This window comes from Branchiostoma floridae, chromosome 8, assembly GCF_000003815.2.
Source record: "Branchiostoma floridae strain S238N-H82 chromosome 8, Bfl_VNyyK, whole genome shotgun sequence".
Taxonomy (NCBI): domain Eukaryota; kingdom Metazoa; phylum Chordata; class Leptocardii; order Amphioxiformes; family Branchiostomatidae; genus Branchiostoma; species Branchiostoma floridae.
The window spans coordinates 6,756,139-6,772,834 of record NC_049986.1 but is presented as its reverse complement, the minus strand read 5'-3'; the positions used below and the strand labels follow the sequence as shown (position 1 = coordinate 6,772,834).

The following is a 16,696-nucleotide window of genomic DNA, read 5'->3' as shown; positions in this document are numbered from 1 at the left end:
GCCCCTGAAGCACTCATGATTATCTAGCGTCTGGATTACGTTCACATAAGGTTTGAATGAAGTCAAAATGCTGTATGTTTTCTGATTGATTGGTTCTCTTACAATTACCAGCGTTCTAGTTGTTGGATTCGTCATGATGGTGGGCAGGAAGTTCAAAATCCAAAACGTGACGTACGAAGCCCCGTACGTGGCTTCTCGCGGTCTACGGGAAAGCCACGAAAATGGCTTTTCGCGTTGAGAGGGTTAACATGCCATCCTAAGGACTGCAGCCATTTCCGGTAGCGTGCATGTCGGGTGAGCGACACAGCTGGAATCAAACTCACAGCTTCTATAGTTCCAGAGGCAGGGCCGCTAACCACTGGACTACGCGTGCTACCTGTACCACGCATGCTACCTAAAGATGAATCAAATGAATTTCCAGTAATAAATCATACATAAAACCTGAATGGAAAAAGAATTGTGCTGAAGCAATAATTTCTGTACCACTTTACAACTACTTTTGATTGATCTTCATAATCTTTGTCGACTTCCATGTCATCAGACCTGCGCTTTATCTCCGATGCAGATGACCCATGCCATTGATTTCAATGATAAAGATATTGATCCCTAAATGACTGACCTTTGACCTATCCAAAGGGTTAACCACAAAGGTCAAGGTTTTAATCTGCACGTTGGCAGCCCCTGATCCCCTGTTGTTGATGGGTAATGGGCTTGAAATCCAATGTAATGAATCGTGATAGAAGTTGAATGCATTTGTCCTTGAGGCCTCAGGCAGGTTAGCCAGATTGACACGTAAAGGTTAGCATGTTTGACACCACAAAGACAAAATCTTGTGTGCCTGAATGTATCACTACTGAAAAGGAAACAAGTAGAGGTTGGTACCAGTACAAAACCATTTTTCTCGATTAACATGCATTGGCATAATACCGGTCATAAGCCTTATACCGGTCGATTAAAAATAGTGGAACTTAAAGAGATCTACACATGCAACAATAGTTATTTCTGAGGTATGCACACTTCAGACATCTAGGTGTCCAATACATAATTTACAAAGCATCGATAACAATGCATTCGAAGACAACAAGGCCAAAAGTTTTCAGGTCATTTTCGGGGCAGGCGAGCTCGTCGTGGGACAAACACACTGTCACGTTCATCGCCAGATTTGTAGATAATAATCACATGTGCTCACGGCACAAGACGAGCATAATTCAACAGCAATCTTGAATTTCTTTTGGTGACCTACAACTCGTGTAAATTGTGAGGAACCGTTGCATAATAGCCCGGATCTACGGCTGAATGGGTCAAATTGAACGTACGCCGCCATTTTCCCGCCATTTTTAATGCTACGGCCAGCAGTAAAGTTTTACGTCATAGCGGTTGTGACGGACCAAAATTAAATGAAAATTCTTGTCAGTATACGCCCATTTTCTCATGACTTTTTGTATGCTCATGCAGATTTTTGTTTTGTGCAACTACTAACAGGAAAGAAAGGAACAACAGAGGTACATAGCGGCAGTTAATTGTGCCGTGTTTCGTTCGACCGGTATAGTGCACCCCCTTCCAACCACGCGCCCGTTCTCCGTGCAATTCCGCGGTGTGTTCCAATTACGATATTATGTTTTTAGCAGGACCAGAGAGACAAAATAATTTACACAGAAGAAGTGGCAAAGGTAAGCTGTAACAGCAACATGTAACTGGAGAAAATGATGCGTTGATCATTTGCCAAATTAGCATTGCTTGAGAAATTGCAGTAAACCGACCGGTATTATGCCAATGGATGTTAACAGGTCCAGATAAAACGAACCTGAAAAAAAATCATTTGACCAATTAGAAAATAAAGTTATAGCGACGGGCATTCATATGTTTTGGGGCTTATGTTTAGAAAATAACAAACAAAGTAGAGGAGAGTTGATAATCATTTTTATAAAGTTTCTAAAGTCAAACTTGGTCAAGTTAACAGAGGCACTTAGTGTAACATGGAGATAGGATTTGAAATACCAGTGGAAGTTGGATGCTCTACCAAACAGATTAATCCTTTGAAGAGAAATGAACTATTGTTTTGTATCGCCCAGTCATAAGCTTTCAACTTCACAATCAGGTCAACAAACCTGAACCTGAAGTTTGTGTACCCAGTAGAAACAAGACAAATTTTGCTTGCCATACCAGTACAGTCAAACCTGCCCAAGTCGACCACCCGGGGGACCGGAAAAAAGCGGTCGATTTGGACAGGTGGTCGCTGAGAAGAGTATCGACTCAAAACATGCCCGATGCAAAGTATAAATGGTTTCCGTTGTGTTTAATGGCAAATAGCAAGCACACTGTTTTTATACGATACAGTGTTTTAAAGCTCAAGTATTTGTACACTACGTTTTAGACAGTAAGGGAACTTTGATGCTGTCAGTTAACTACAAAAAAAGTCTTTATGCGTCTCTATGTTCTTGATCTGAAATAACTACGGTGCACCTTTCGAATTCAATGCCCGGTACGTCCCGATATAGTGTACTTACGCAAGGGTGAATGTACAGTACAGTTGGACAAAAGCACTCACACGTACAGATCTTTCTTAAAAAGGTATGAGCTACACAGATCTTTCTTGAAAAAGTATGAGGCTATATACGTTTCAGCATTCGTTCACTTTATTATGATATAGATTTTTAAAGAACTTCTATAACAACTAAATTCGGATTTTCTTACAACGATTTTGGCACAAAATTGCGCTAGTTATCATCAAAACCTCGATTTTGAAAATGATGCGGTCGTTATGGGTCCCAATTTGGGCCGGTCGCGGTTGCGTTGGCCAGGTGGTTGTTGAGAAAAGGTCGCTTAATGCTTAAGTCAATGGGAAAAAAATCGGGACCGAGAAAAAGCGGTCGAAATGGCAGGGTGGTCGCTGAGAAGAGGTGGTCGCTCGGGCAGGTTTGACTGTATATGAAAGATTTGGAATGAAAAGTTTTGTCTTTCTACTCTGCTTCTGTTCCTGAAATATCTTTATCCATGAGACTGACATTACCCAGTTAACTCAGCGTATTGTAAATATCTATTATGGAAGCTTTTACTAATTGAAAATATGTATTCCTTTGCTACCTGTATGAAAAAATGTATTTCTTGACATTTACTTGTTATTAAAGGAACATCTTGATTCCCTGTTTTAAGTGATAGGAATGACTTCTCAAAGTGATGATTCATCACAAACTAAAAGAGCTATTGAAAAAAAAATTGGAGAAAAAGGTCAGGAAATATTGCAGCGATCTTTAAATCTTCAGCAAAGAGCCATCAATAAGTCTGGCACTGTCTCACAGGAAAAAGTGTGACAGTCTCAATGACTAGCTATTCAAGTGAGACATCACACAATAACATTCAATACATCAACAGCACAAAATGACAGAGATAAACTCCAAGGAAAAGCTAAGAATAGACAGTAGAGTTCTTATCCAATAGGAGGCACCGTCAGCTTGGAAATTGATAATGCAGCAACAAAGCTTTGATACCACAGTACCACAATGTAAGATTACAAATAAATCAGACCTATGTTCCTATTGCACGCAGTAATGATTTCAGATATACCTGTCGACTGAAAGTTATGTATAATGTGTCATGTACAAACTTTTATACTCGGTGTCAAAGTATTCGGTGTTTATAGTATGTGCTCATCTACACAGATGCTGAAACAAAGGTGTAGAATCATATTCATTGATTGTAAATTTTAATATTGAATTTCTATACTCAATACGTATTGGCAGTAGAAAGATAAATCTTGAATGTTGGAAATTGTAGTCCAAAGTTACTGACGTCTGCTCCATATTTCTAGCTCAAATGATTGGATTTCTGATAACCTTTCAACCTTAGTAGAATTCAAAGACACATGCTTCAAATACATTGGTTACTGTCATATACCTTTGCACAGTAGTAGTAAAAGAATAGCTAGCATATTGTATATAGTATCATATTGGATGGCAACTGCATAAATTTCAGCACTATGGACAGTAACAACAGTTTCAATTAGCAATATCCAGTACTATATTAAGAAAATAGGTAAAAATGAGTAAAGAAGAGAGACTTTAAATGGAATGCTATGCTGTACTATTTCTGTTGATGCTAAGAGGCCTATGGTAGACCCAAGAGTGAGCATTGAGACAATTTAGCAAAGCATACTATAAGCAGCCATTGATATCCACATCTAGGCAACAAGGCATACCCCCAAAGGTAGCCTCTGGATTCAAAAGAAACCAAAGCCATTACTTCCAACTGCTACCTCTTCCACACTGCCAATGCAGCACGAAATTGGATAGTTGATTCTTGTGTGCCATTTGGGACATTTGGATTGGACTGTTCTTTTCTTTGCACCTAAGGTGGCTATTACTTTGGTCTATTTGAACCATTTACCTTTTTTGATGCAGGATTATTTCAAGATAACACTATACCCATAGAGGAATAGGTAATCTATTTCTAGATGGCAAGTTCTCATACCCAATCTGTACTTTTGATAGGTATTTTGCTACAAACAAGTTTGCATTTGCAACAGCTGAGTACCTGATTATATTACTGTAGGATTTATTAGCCAAGTCAACATCAGTGACATAATGGCCCTCTACTTGTAATATGTCATTGCTGAACTTTTTACCTTTTTGGTATGTCTACCTCTGTTTCATCCAATCCTTGGCATAAAATTCTTGGTCTTAGATTTCTAGAATTCTTTATCAATTTAATATAGAAGAGTTATGGACCGTATGAAATCATGTTCTGCTCCATTATTCTTAATCCCGAGATCATCCTGTCAAATAGAGATGAGGAAATCTTTTAAAGGTACCTAAACAAAGTCCTTCCAATAAACCATGTCACTTTGATCAGATTTTGGTTGACATTTTGATTGACAGACAGATTCTAGAGGCGCCAGTTGAAATCATTTTTGATAAATGATGCGGGTTGCTTATCAGTATTGGATCGATATGGGGACTTAAAAATGCTTTCCCCCTACTGATGTTCAGCATTTACATTTACCTGTTCATTTCTTAATTACCTTTATAATGAAAAATGGCTGTATTGTTTTGTGTATAGCGGTATGTTTGTGTACAGCATTACTTAAGAATCTCTTGTTAGATTATAATCATGATATTAGGTATTTGGTGTAAGTTTCAACCCTCTAGTGCAATTTTTAATCTGCTCACAAAATCAATAAAAGCAATCTTAACTAGACACAATTATTAATTATAAGTGTAATTTGGGTCAAGGCTAGTAAATATAGTATAAACTTTGTTACACCCAAATGACTCTTTTGCCGAAAATCAAGAAAAAGGACTGGTGGTAAAAACCATATTTTTTCAACTTTGTCATATTAAGTGGATTAGCCCATATGGATCAGGCCATTATTGCTGCTTGCAGATAACACTTAGGCCTAGGGAAAATGTTGGGTTTCCTGTTTTAGTTCTGAAAAAAATAAGGTCGGTAGGTTGGGATTATCTATTTTCTTGTAATTTTTGTAGGCTGGGCAAAACAACAGACTGTGATACAATTATTACAATACAGTTGAACAAAGTAAACTGAAATGCATGAGGACACTTGTCTTTCAACGTCAAACTTCAATTTTGTGCATAATAGATACATCTATCCTTCATTAGATAAGACAAGCAGTGTTTTTACTTCAATAGGAAGCAGGCTGAATAAGAATTCTAACTGGAAACTATGTGACTCAACTGCCACCCCAAAAAGTCTAGGGTCGGCAGGTTTTTCTAGGGTAGGTAGGGAAACAGGAAACACAACATTTTTTCTTAAGCCTTAACGTTATAAATTATAGAGTACTCAGTAATTGTATTACGTACCATCTCAGCACAAGAGTCTGACATTTCCAAGAGTCTCCGAGCTGATAATTTTAAAAGGTTTACAGATCCCACCAGTCTACAGAGTAAATGTCATGTTGCTTCATCCAATAACATTGATTCTCTGTGTATTAGGCCTGGCAAAAAATGTTGTGTTTCCTGTTTCCCTACCTGCCCTGGAAAAACCTGCCAACCCTAGACTTTTGGGGGTAGGAGTCACATAGCTTCCAGTTAGAATTTTTATTCAGCCTGCTTCCTATTGACGTAAAAACGTTAACACTGCTTGTCCTATCTAATGAAGAATGAATGTATCTTAATATGCTAATGTCAGTCAGTCTATTCAAACTATAACACTACACAAAGCACAAAATGTGACATTGAAAGACAAGTGTCCTCATGCATTTCAATTTACTTTGTTCAACTGTATTGTATTCTGTATCACTATAGTTCTGGCTAGCCTAAAATATACAAGAGAAAAAAAGATAGTCCTACCTACCGACCCTACTTATTTTAAAGACTGAAACAGGAAACACAAAATATTTTTCCTAGGCCTTACCTACAGAGCTTTGTGCATTCAGCTTGAGTATTAAGACACTCGAGTTTCTATTGACTTACCATCAATTGTAAAGCTAGACTAATTGTTACAGGCCTGCCCTCAGATCCCAACATGGATTCTGGATTTTGTGGATTTTCTGCTGCGCCATCATAATTGTCAGAAGAAATATGATACCAGCATTGTTATTGACAGTTATGCTGTTTAAGGTTTCAGCGTAGTTCATTTTGCAGTCATTACTGATATTTTCTGGTGGAACAGGCATTATAATTGCTAGTTAAACCCAGACAATTGCTGTTGCGTGGGTTTGCTGTCAGTTCAGCTGATAGCTGCATTCTGTTGCCTGGCAAAGACGTAATCTTGTGACGTTTACCCTAATCAAATAGCGATAAGAGCTCTACACTTAATTTCTTTCTTTTAGAAATTCTTATTGTATTCTGATTGCTGTTAGCTTAACAATATTTATGATAGCACTAGCACTAGTATGAAAGTTCATCTGTGACTTGGTAGAGTACATCATAGAAAAAGGTAAACCTTTATAACACTTAAATTGAACTTTAGGGATATCATAAACTATAAAAGGGCAGTTAAAGCCTACAAGGAAATCAAATACCGACTTTCTAGGGCAATATTCATATCTCACATTGGCCTATCGGCCTTGAGAGAGGTGGCAGTTTTGAAAATATTATATAATAAATTTATATATTAAGTTTTCTGTATAAAATATTGAGCATTTTTAATCTAAAGCATTCAATTTTTTCATAGTAGAAGAAGCTTTGCTTGCAGGTACATGATTTTTGCAATCATCTTAATTCATATATAGCTACCGTACTGTTATCTTTCTTCCTGCAACCTTTTAAGATGTAACACAATATAATGTGTATATGGCATAGGATATTTTGCTGCGTTTGTCCATGCTTTTCCCAGTGGTTTTATCAAGCCTACTTGTCACCTTCCCCATCGATTTTCACACTTGATCCCTCTAGAATGTAATAAAGAGTCATACGTAGTCTTATGGGAGTCTCATTGGTGTATCCTGATATGGTCCAATTCCTTTCATGACATATTTTTGTTTTACGACATGTGGCGTGCATAGATTACTATCGTTGTTGGCAAATTGCCCAATACAACTTTATCTCCTCTGCTATTGGTGACAGCAGTTAGGTTATCACGTTATATTCTGCACAGTTTATGGTTGGAAATCTCGCACTTCCGTTACTGTAATGTTACTCTTTTCATTTGCCTCGTCATAATTATAATGTTACCAGAAACTACTCCAGCTTCTAGATATTAGAGTCGTACAGTTTGTACTTATTGGATACTTCGTCTTTATCACCGTTACCACCATGCATATTTGATGACGCTGGGGACCAGGGGTGTGCTCTGATATCCTCGGGACGGACAGTTCCATTGTTCCTTGACAAGTGAGGGGGCAGGCTTCCAAGGAAGACCGTTTGCAGAGCTTGATTCAAGTTGACTGATGACATCAGCCAGGTCCTGCGACCATTCGTCATCACATCCATCTTCAGACAGGACCTCTCTGTGAAACCAGAGGGACGCAATTACAGCCATAAAGATCTGGACCTGATAGAAGAGTTGCTACAAGAGAGGACCAAATCTGCGAACATCTGCCTGATGACTGTGGTTATATTGTCACCGCTGCCTGTGATTGAGTATGAATTTTCTACCACCAACGTCAGTGCCGCTCTTACTGATTGAGTACCAGACACTGATTAGTTTCAGGGAGGAGAAGCCAAGGCTTAACTAGACTGCAAGTTTTTATCTAAGTTGTAAAAGGCCACACTAGTTTGTCGACCAAATAATCTGCTTGCAGTTTGGATAAGCAGGCAGTTGGAGGCAAGTTCAACCACTCTTAATAGGTTCCACTTGAACTGTCGCATCAGCAACAATGGCATTTCCTGGGCAGTTTTACGTATGGAAAATCAATTTTGCATACCTAATGTCACGATTGGGAACAGCTTTTCTTGAATATTGACGGTCACCAGGGGCAGACAAGAGACAAGTACGTTTTTCTCTACACCAGCCCAATTGACTATGGTCGAGATACCAGCTTCCGGGAAAAAGCGACACGAAAAACTCCCCTCATCTTGGAAGATTTGAACCTGCAAATTGAATCGTGAGTTTTGACGTCGTTTGTTCACATCCTCTGTCAATAGACAACTGGATATGACGGATTGCTTTGGAATCCAAGGCGCGGGCAGGATCACCAGGTTTGGACGCAGGTGTGCCAAGGCTTAAATAGTCATTCATCTAGACACAACCGGGCACCGATGGAGGCGGCGGCACAGATGGACTAAAACGACATAATGGAGGCCGTAGGTATAAGATTGGTCTATTTCAGGCATCACAGATTGGTCTCCAAACACTGACTTCATTTTTGTCTGATTGGGGGTAAAGACATTCCTTCTTTGTGCTTTAGGTGGATTACATACTGCTTTAATGATTTAATTGATACTGGCAATTGATTTGAGTGAATAATCTGACTGTTAGCTGTTTGGATTACGTGTATATTCAATGCTGGACAGAATTAGAAAACTGGAGACACATCTTCACAGTTGACACCATTGGAGGAACGGCAATCACAGCCATATTTTATGGTTCAGGCATGATTACTGTTGCCTTATTGGAGAGGTGTATGCATGATCTTTCTGCTCTGATAACTTCTTGATAAATTGCTGGAGGGAGGTAAACTGAGCAATCACGAACCAGTCTCATATTCTGACGCAAGGTTAGCACCACTTACCCAGACACCACAACCAACGAGTATGGAAGCTGCCTCTGGTCTGGTAGGAATCTTCTAGAGTGGTTTCCTATGTTTGATCACGACTTGGATTACTGGAGGCCACAGAAATCATAAAATACCCCATCTTGGTAATAACATCACACCTCGGCTGGTAATAGAAAGACGGTAGCGCAACCTCCAAGGATCATTTGTCTCTACCAGTGGGAGTGGATCTAGGAGATTACTGGTATCAACATTGGAGGCAGTGGACCAGGTAATCTGATGGGACCTGACATGGGATCGGCCATGGTTGCTAGGGCATCACCACCGCTAGGAACCTGAAACAAAATTTAGAGAAATCAGCATCCCTATGCCAACTCCAATCAGTCGGCAATTGATGGAAGAACTTCAACGTATTGATGCTCATGGACGAAGCAAGTGCACAGACCTGGTGAAAGGTGTGTGGGGTTCAGAAGAGGGGAAATCTCGAGAAGTGGAGGAGACAAGACTGTTGGGTACAGACATGTGGTACCAGTCCGATATTTGACAGTGTTTTAGCGTGGAATAGATTGTCTGCCATGTTTCACGCACCAGCTAGGAAGATTGTGGAGCTGTCAAATGGATTCCTACCCAGAGACATGAGCCTCAATGCTTTAAACAGGTAACATATTTATCATCTATCATGCTTTAATCAGGTAACAAGAACTCTTACTTAGCTGTGTATTGAGATGTTTTGTGATTTATAGATTGTTAAAAAAAATGGCAGCACGGTTATGTTGGGTGATAAAATTTTTCTATGTAGGCAGGTTACAATCATAAAGAAACAGCTTTTCACAGAAAAAATCATTTTATGACATAGTTCAAATACCACTTTTGCACTAATTTGTTGAAATTAGGACCATTCTTTGTAGCCAGTTTTCATATACTTCTAATATATCCATTATAAAAGGTATTGACTTGCTCACATCATGGACTCCAATAGCTATCTTCGTGTGCCAGTATTCAAGCTATAGCCTAATTAATATTTACGGGTCTCTGGTTTGTCATCAATATTTCAGAAACCAAAAAATTCTTAACAACATCTTGTCAATATCAATATTCTCCATCCATCAATCAATCTTTCCATTTGACTAGCTGTATGGATATAAATACTGGGCATTACCTGCTTTTGTCCACCCAAATATGACTGTTAGTGCACCTGTGCACCTATTTGCATAGGTTACTAACATATGTTGAGGTTCTTTTTTTTGTCTGTCACTTTTGAAATTAGATATATTTGTCAATTGATTTTAGCATAAGATGACCTGTGTCTGGAAGATAAAACATGTAAGATTTTGAAGAAAACAAAGCATTGTGTACAATAGATAGTCTAGGAAAAGAGGTAACCCGTTACATAACCTTACAAAATAGTCTTACCAAGTAACGACCCAAAACAATGAATCCCCTTGGTTACAATTTATTCAATGTAAGATTTTCTGTAAGATTCTAAATTATGTCTTGTTTTTCTAAAGTTTGATTTCTTGTGTATTAAAAAGGAGGATCTTTGTTGTAATGAGCGCTCACAATTATTCCACCTTTATTACATCTTGTGCCCCCAAAATATTTCTTGTGCACCTTTATCTTTTTTTTAGAATTTCCAGAAATGAATCTTAAGCCCAGTGTTGCATTTGAAAGCTTTTAACAAATGTACTGTGTGACAGAATGGGAATGACAGCTTGTGCTATAATCCCCATGTTTCACCATAATGATGATGTATACCTGTTCTTCATAAAGTGGCGGTGTCTGTCCTTGGTACTGAACGGCTGATGGGGCTAATGCAGTCTTACCACACCTGAAATGTTTGTTGAACCCAATTAGACTGTCTAATCAGGCATGCTTTTCTGAGGGAAGCCTAGTTATGCAGTAGTACGGTGTACCACTACAAAACAGTTTTTTTGTTGGACAGGTTCAGAAAAAACGGACCTGAAAAAATCAGTAAACCGGATGTTGAATTGATTTGAAAATGAACAGATTATACCGTCACTACAGACTGGCGTTTAGTGCTTTGGGGCTTAGAGATACAAGAAAAGAACAAGAGTGAAGTACAGGAGAGTTGATAGTCATTTTTATCAGACTTCTACAGTCAAACTTGGTCTAAAACAGACAGGCAGTTAGCATTGTTTTAATGACTCTGGTAGGTTTTTGAAATAACAATGGACGTTGTTATTCCACCTAACAGAATCCTTTCTTGACCATTGTTTTGAGTATCACCCATTCGAAAGTTTTCACAGATTATTACAAGTAGGTCCATGTTTCAGGTTCACGTCCATACCTGTAACTGAATTTTCGGTATCCACCCATATTCATCAGTTTTCTTTTTTATCCCCATCAATGAGCTAAAAGAAGATTCAACAGATAAAAACTTGCATCATGCAATGTCTTTCTGATCATATCTTTGCGTGGGAATATGACATTCTAAATGTCAAATGTCACAAGCTTCATTCTCACTGATGTTTTCACATTTATGAGTGAGCACGTTTGTAGAAATTGAGGCCTTGGGCATAATGTAAAGAGTCTTACATGACTGCCTTTACTTCATACAGATGTGAATAGCCATCTGATTGTGGAGGTAAAAGATGGTAGAAAGAGAGGGATGGGCCCTATCATCCATGGCCAATACCATGCCTATGACACACTTTGTATTAACAAGCCACTCCCCTTATGGCCTCAGAAGAGCTTCAGGACTAAAGTCCCCTTCACCTGAGAAGTGGAATGTCGTCAGAATGACCATTCTTTTACATTCCTGGGTATTCGTAGTGCATTCTAGAAATTCTCACGTTGCAAATTCTTCATTGACTGAATGGTTCTGCTTGATTCCTGCTAATTCGGTTTCAATGTGAAGGCCCTGGAAAGGCTGTACCTTTACCAATGAAAGTAACTACGAAATTCAATACGCTTTAAAAGGGCTTTCACACCTTGCTGGTATATACCCTCTGGTAACCCCACTGAAGGTGCTATAGTTCAGAATGACCATGAATAATACATCCCACGTAAAGCTGCATCACGCACCCACAAACCTGATCACAACAGCTTTGTGTGCGGTCCAAGGACCAGTTTGATTTCTGGCTGTTGGCCGGATGTCTGCTCCGTCAATCTTCCAGCCACTGGACATAACAGCAATCCGTTTATCAAAGGTTATCAGATTCTCTTCAAGTTGGCCCTGAAGTTGTTTGGCAAAGTTTGGCAAGTGGCAATTGAATAAAACTAGTGAGACGATAACTCATGAAAGTCACTTGTCTTAATGAAGGAACTAGATGGCTTTTGCATGTATACTACGTTTGACCTCAACTCACCTCACCTAACTAGTCCCGTAGCCTAGCTCACTGGCTTTTTAACCCAAACAGGAAATTGAAATATTTTGCTTGACTATGTGATTCTTACTAATACACTATGAGAATATAATTTTAAACTATGTGATCTAAATGAATATTAAACCATTGCTCATGCCTTGCTGTAAAAGTAAGTGACAATTGGGACTTAAACAAATTGAGTGTTTGTAGCAAAGTCAATTTAAACATTGTTGCAACTTTAGCAGATGCCTTTAAGTGTCAAAATTGGCCAATACCTTTATGAGGGTTTACATCAGCAATTGGTTTGGCAACCATTACCATGTTATTGCATGCGTGTCTTTAATTGACTGGCGCATATCTTTACAACATTTACACTTTATGACTTCTCCGTAACACTCAGGGAAGATTAAAGTTTACAAAATGTGAGTTGTAAAGGGATTTCAGGGAATGATATAAAATTTGATCTAATTCAGAAAACATTAATTATGTTGTTTTCTATAAACTACTAAAATTTGATAATGCTAGTTCACCTTTACTCGTGGGGTAACCTTTATCCGTTGTGTTTAACACACGGGGATTTTGCGATATCAAGTCAATGGACGGTGGTCTAAAACTGCACTATATTAAAAAAATGCAATTTGAAACCACCATCTAGTAGCGTGATATCCCTAAATATCCTGTTTTTAGGTAAAACAGATATAGGTTACCCTGCGAATAAAGGTGAACTAGTGTTAACTGCTCCATACTCATAAACATTTTTTGTGTGTTATACATTAGGCCAATTCACCTTAAAGTTTCAAGAACATTATTGATGCTGACAGTCGGAATATTGTTTTAAGACCAAAATTATTTCAAAGCTAATGAAAAATATGGAAGTTCAAAACCTATTACAAATAGGTAACTAATCTGTTCTTGCATACTGTAATTCACTTTGTCTTCTCGGTACCAAACTTTCATGGTTTGAGAAAATTTTACTTGTTCTCGGAACTAAATGTTCACAGTGGCAGCTGTCAGTGATTAAAATTTGTTATCAGTAATGATAAGTTCAGATTACAGCTGCCTCCGTAAAAACTGTGAGCATAAAAGTTAATTGAAAAAGTCAGTAATTACAGTATAGTAGATTGGGATACAAACATACAGAATCTTTGTAAACTTGTTTCAGACTCTTTATACGGCATCTAGCATTTTTTTACTGGGACAGTAGGATGGGCAGAGTGATTCTTTTTATGATTGCTAAAAGGCAGAATAGAATTCCATTTAACGCTAGTTCACCTTTATCTTCGGGGTAACCTATATCCGTTGCTTTTAAAAACGGTGTTTAATGATATAAAGACGATGGACGGTGGTTAGAAACTGCGATATCTTGAAAATGTTGCAATTTGATACCACTGTTTGTGTACTAGATATGCCCAAATATTTCAACGGATAAAGGTTACCCCGCAGATAAAGGTAATGTAGCATTACACTTCGGACGAAAAGTACCCAAAAAAGTAGATAATGCTTGCAGATTAAAGGTGTAGGAGCTCTCTTAGCATCTGTATTCCTTCTCCTATAATTCATATAATTTGTCATTTTATGTAAACAAATTTATGAAACATCATGACAAATACATTTGAACAGAAAAAATACAGTAGATAGCGACGGTTTGTAAAAAATCACAGTTATTTTGCCAACATGATTGACTGACTGTGCTTTTTATTTCCCTCCATTGCTTGTTCAGTGGTTCTGCTGATGATCGTGACCTTTCCCAAAATTGGTGCATGGCAGTTTCTCTTCCCTGAGGGTATAGATATCTCTCCTGAATACGGCGCAACAGTTAACACATGGTAGCTCACCCTCCTACTAATAAATCATGGAACATTAACCAGTAGGTATGCACAATTTGAAATGTCAGACATGTTCATTATAAATTATATTTTTGTATGAGATTGCTTACCACTTTATAGTTGATAACTCTTCAATCCAAATAGAATCTAGGTATGCACAATTTGAAATGTCAGACATGTTCATCAAAGATTACATTTCTATATGAGGCTGCTTACCGCTTTATATTTGATAACTTTTCAATCCAAATAGAATCTAGAATATCTTAGTTGAGTATTGGGTAAGATGAGTCACACAGAAACAATTGCAAGTGGCCTTTTTATCATGCACTAATTTGAAAGACTTCAATCTGCTCTTGCAGTTGAAATGGTTGGTGTTTAAGTGTAGTTAGTGTCATTCAAAGTATCCTGCAATTTTTCAAAATGTCTCAAGATTCTCAAGATTATGTCAAAAATAATCAAGATCAAACTCCAAACATCTCCAGATGAAGTCAAAACATCTCAAGATTTACCAAAAATTCTGGGATATAGTTAAAAAATCTTAAGATTTTTCGATTTTTACTGAAGTTTATGATTGGTTGTATAACAGTTAAGTTCTTCATAATAAAATATTCAATATGTAAGTTGAAGCTGAAAGCATTATTCCATGCTCAAGGATCAGCCCAATAATAATCTCCTTGCTGTTACAATGTAGTAACAGTTTGTAGAGAGTTATTTTGGACTATGTAGCTGTCACTTTGAAAGGTTGCATAAGCAGAGACAAACAGTTAACTGAACTTAATGGTTGATATATTGCCTTGTTGAAATGTTTTGTAACATTTTGAGGCTAGAGACAAAATAGATATACGGAAATGTAGTTATTGTTTCCTCAGGGACATATTCGTCTATATGAAAACAGTCACTCTGAATTGGTCATTTGTGCATGGCGCCATCAATCATATCTACAAGTAATTCTGTTGAAGATATTGGCCCCACAAGACCTCATCAAAATTGGTTTCATTCCTAGAATTAGGTCATACAGGGATTGGGTACCAAAGTTTACAGAGGATTAATTATATTGAAGCTTCAACTTTTGTTGGTTAAAGCATGGGATCCTGTGATGCACATGAAAGATAGAAGCTCCAAAGGGTATAGGCTTTTTGCTAACTGACAAAAGCAGGGCTGTCTTGAGGACATATTCCTCAGTTTTAAGACAGACAAAGCTGTTGTTAGGACAGGAATAAGATTCACTCCATGGTCCAAGAAATCTGAACTTCACGACATGAAATTGATAAATTTTGTAAGCTAAAATAGATTTACAAGAACAAAAACCAACAACACTTCCAAACAAGGAGTGAGACGGAAACAAATTTAAAGCTGCAGACATACATGGTCAAAAGTATTCTTTGACTTTCCAATTGTTTACTAAAAACGCTCACTCACAATCTGTTTTAAAGTTTTTAAAAGTTTTTTTTTCCCTTTTCGTTTCAAGTATCTTAGCTTTGGTGAACATTATGAAAAAAGTTTATGTTATTTTTTTTGCTTTATCATGACCAAAAAAAGGATACAGGCCAAATATTGAATTCATGGGAGTGCTTGATGGTGCTAAAGGCACTGTTATACAGAGTCTTTCATCATTGTCTTGCTTCTAGCTGATAGTGAGAAAGATAGCAAACCAGGCCATCAAAGTTTTATCAGTGGCTAATGAGTTCTCCTTGATTAATTGGTGGCTTTACTGCAGTCCTCCCGACCCAAAGACCTGATCTCGTATTTCACACTAGATTCCATCAGGGCCTGCCATTCTATATGGCCTATACAAAATGTTGTGTTTTCTGTTTCAGTTCTGAAAAAATTAAGGTCAGTAGGTAGGGATTATCTTTTTGCAATTTCTTTAGGCCAGCCAAAACAATGATACATATTACAATGCAGTTGAACAAAGTAAACTGACATGCATGAGGAAAGCTTGTCTTTCAATGTCAAACTTTTAATTTTGTGCAAAATCGATAACATCTATCCTTCATTTGATAGGACAAGCAGTGTTTTTACTTCAATAAGAAGCAGGCTGAATAAAAATTCTAACTGAAAGCTACGTGACGACACTGCCCACCTAAAAAAATGTAGGGTTGGCAGGTTTTTCTGGGGTAGGTAGGGAAACAGGAAACACAACATTTTTTTTCTAGGCCTAACTGTGTGCCCATAATGCCTACCTAGGTTGGGAACACAGATGGTAGAGGATTAGAAAGCACTAATATATGGTAAACCTGTTCATTTAAAGTGTCACTCTTTAGGCATAAGTCAAGCTTGAAAAATAACCGTGTAGTGGGTGTAGGATAAAGAAAGGCATTAGGGTTGAAAGCTTCTCATCATCCTTTAGTGCAGTGCACTGCCCTCCACATGATTATATGTTGGCTTAAGCTTAAGACAGTCACTTTGCTAATGACTTTCATTCCTATCTT

General features: G+C 37.9%; 1 protein-coding gene across 16 annotated transcripts in view; it reads left to right on the top strand.

Annotated features, from left to right (window-relative positions):
- LOC118421649 (potassium channel subfamily T member 2-like) overlaps positions 1–16,696 on the top strand; it is a 151,816-nt gene that overhangs the window by 79,702 nt on the left and 55,418 nt on the right. Inside the window, exon 1 of one of the 16 annotated variants that reach the window (XM_035829079.1) lies at positions 8,836–9,770. The exons of the other annotated variants lie outside the window; for them this stretch is intronic. Within the exon in view, the coding sequence (XP_035684972.1) occupies positions 9,688–9,770 (83 nt within the window). The 5' untranslated portion in view covers positions 8,836–9,687. Of the gene's footprint in view, positions 1–8,835; positions 9,771–16,696 lie in introns of those variants that run through there. 16 annotated transcript variants of the gene reach the window in all.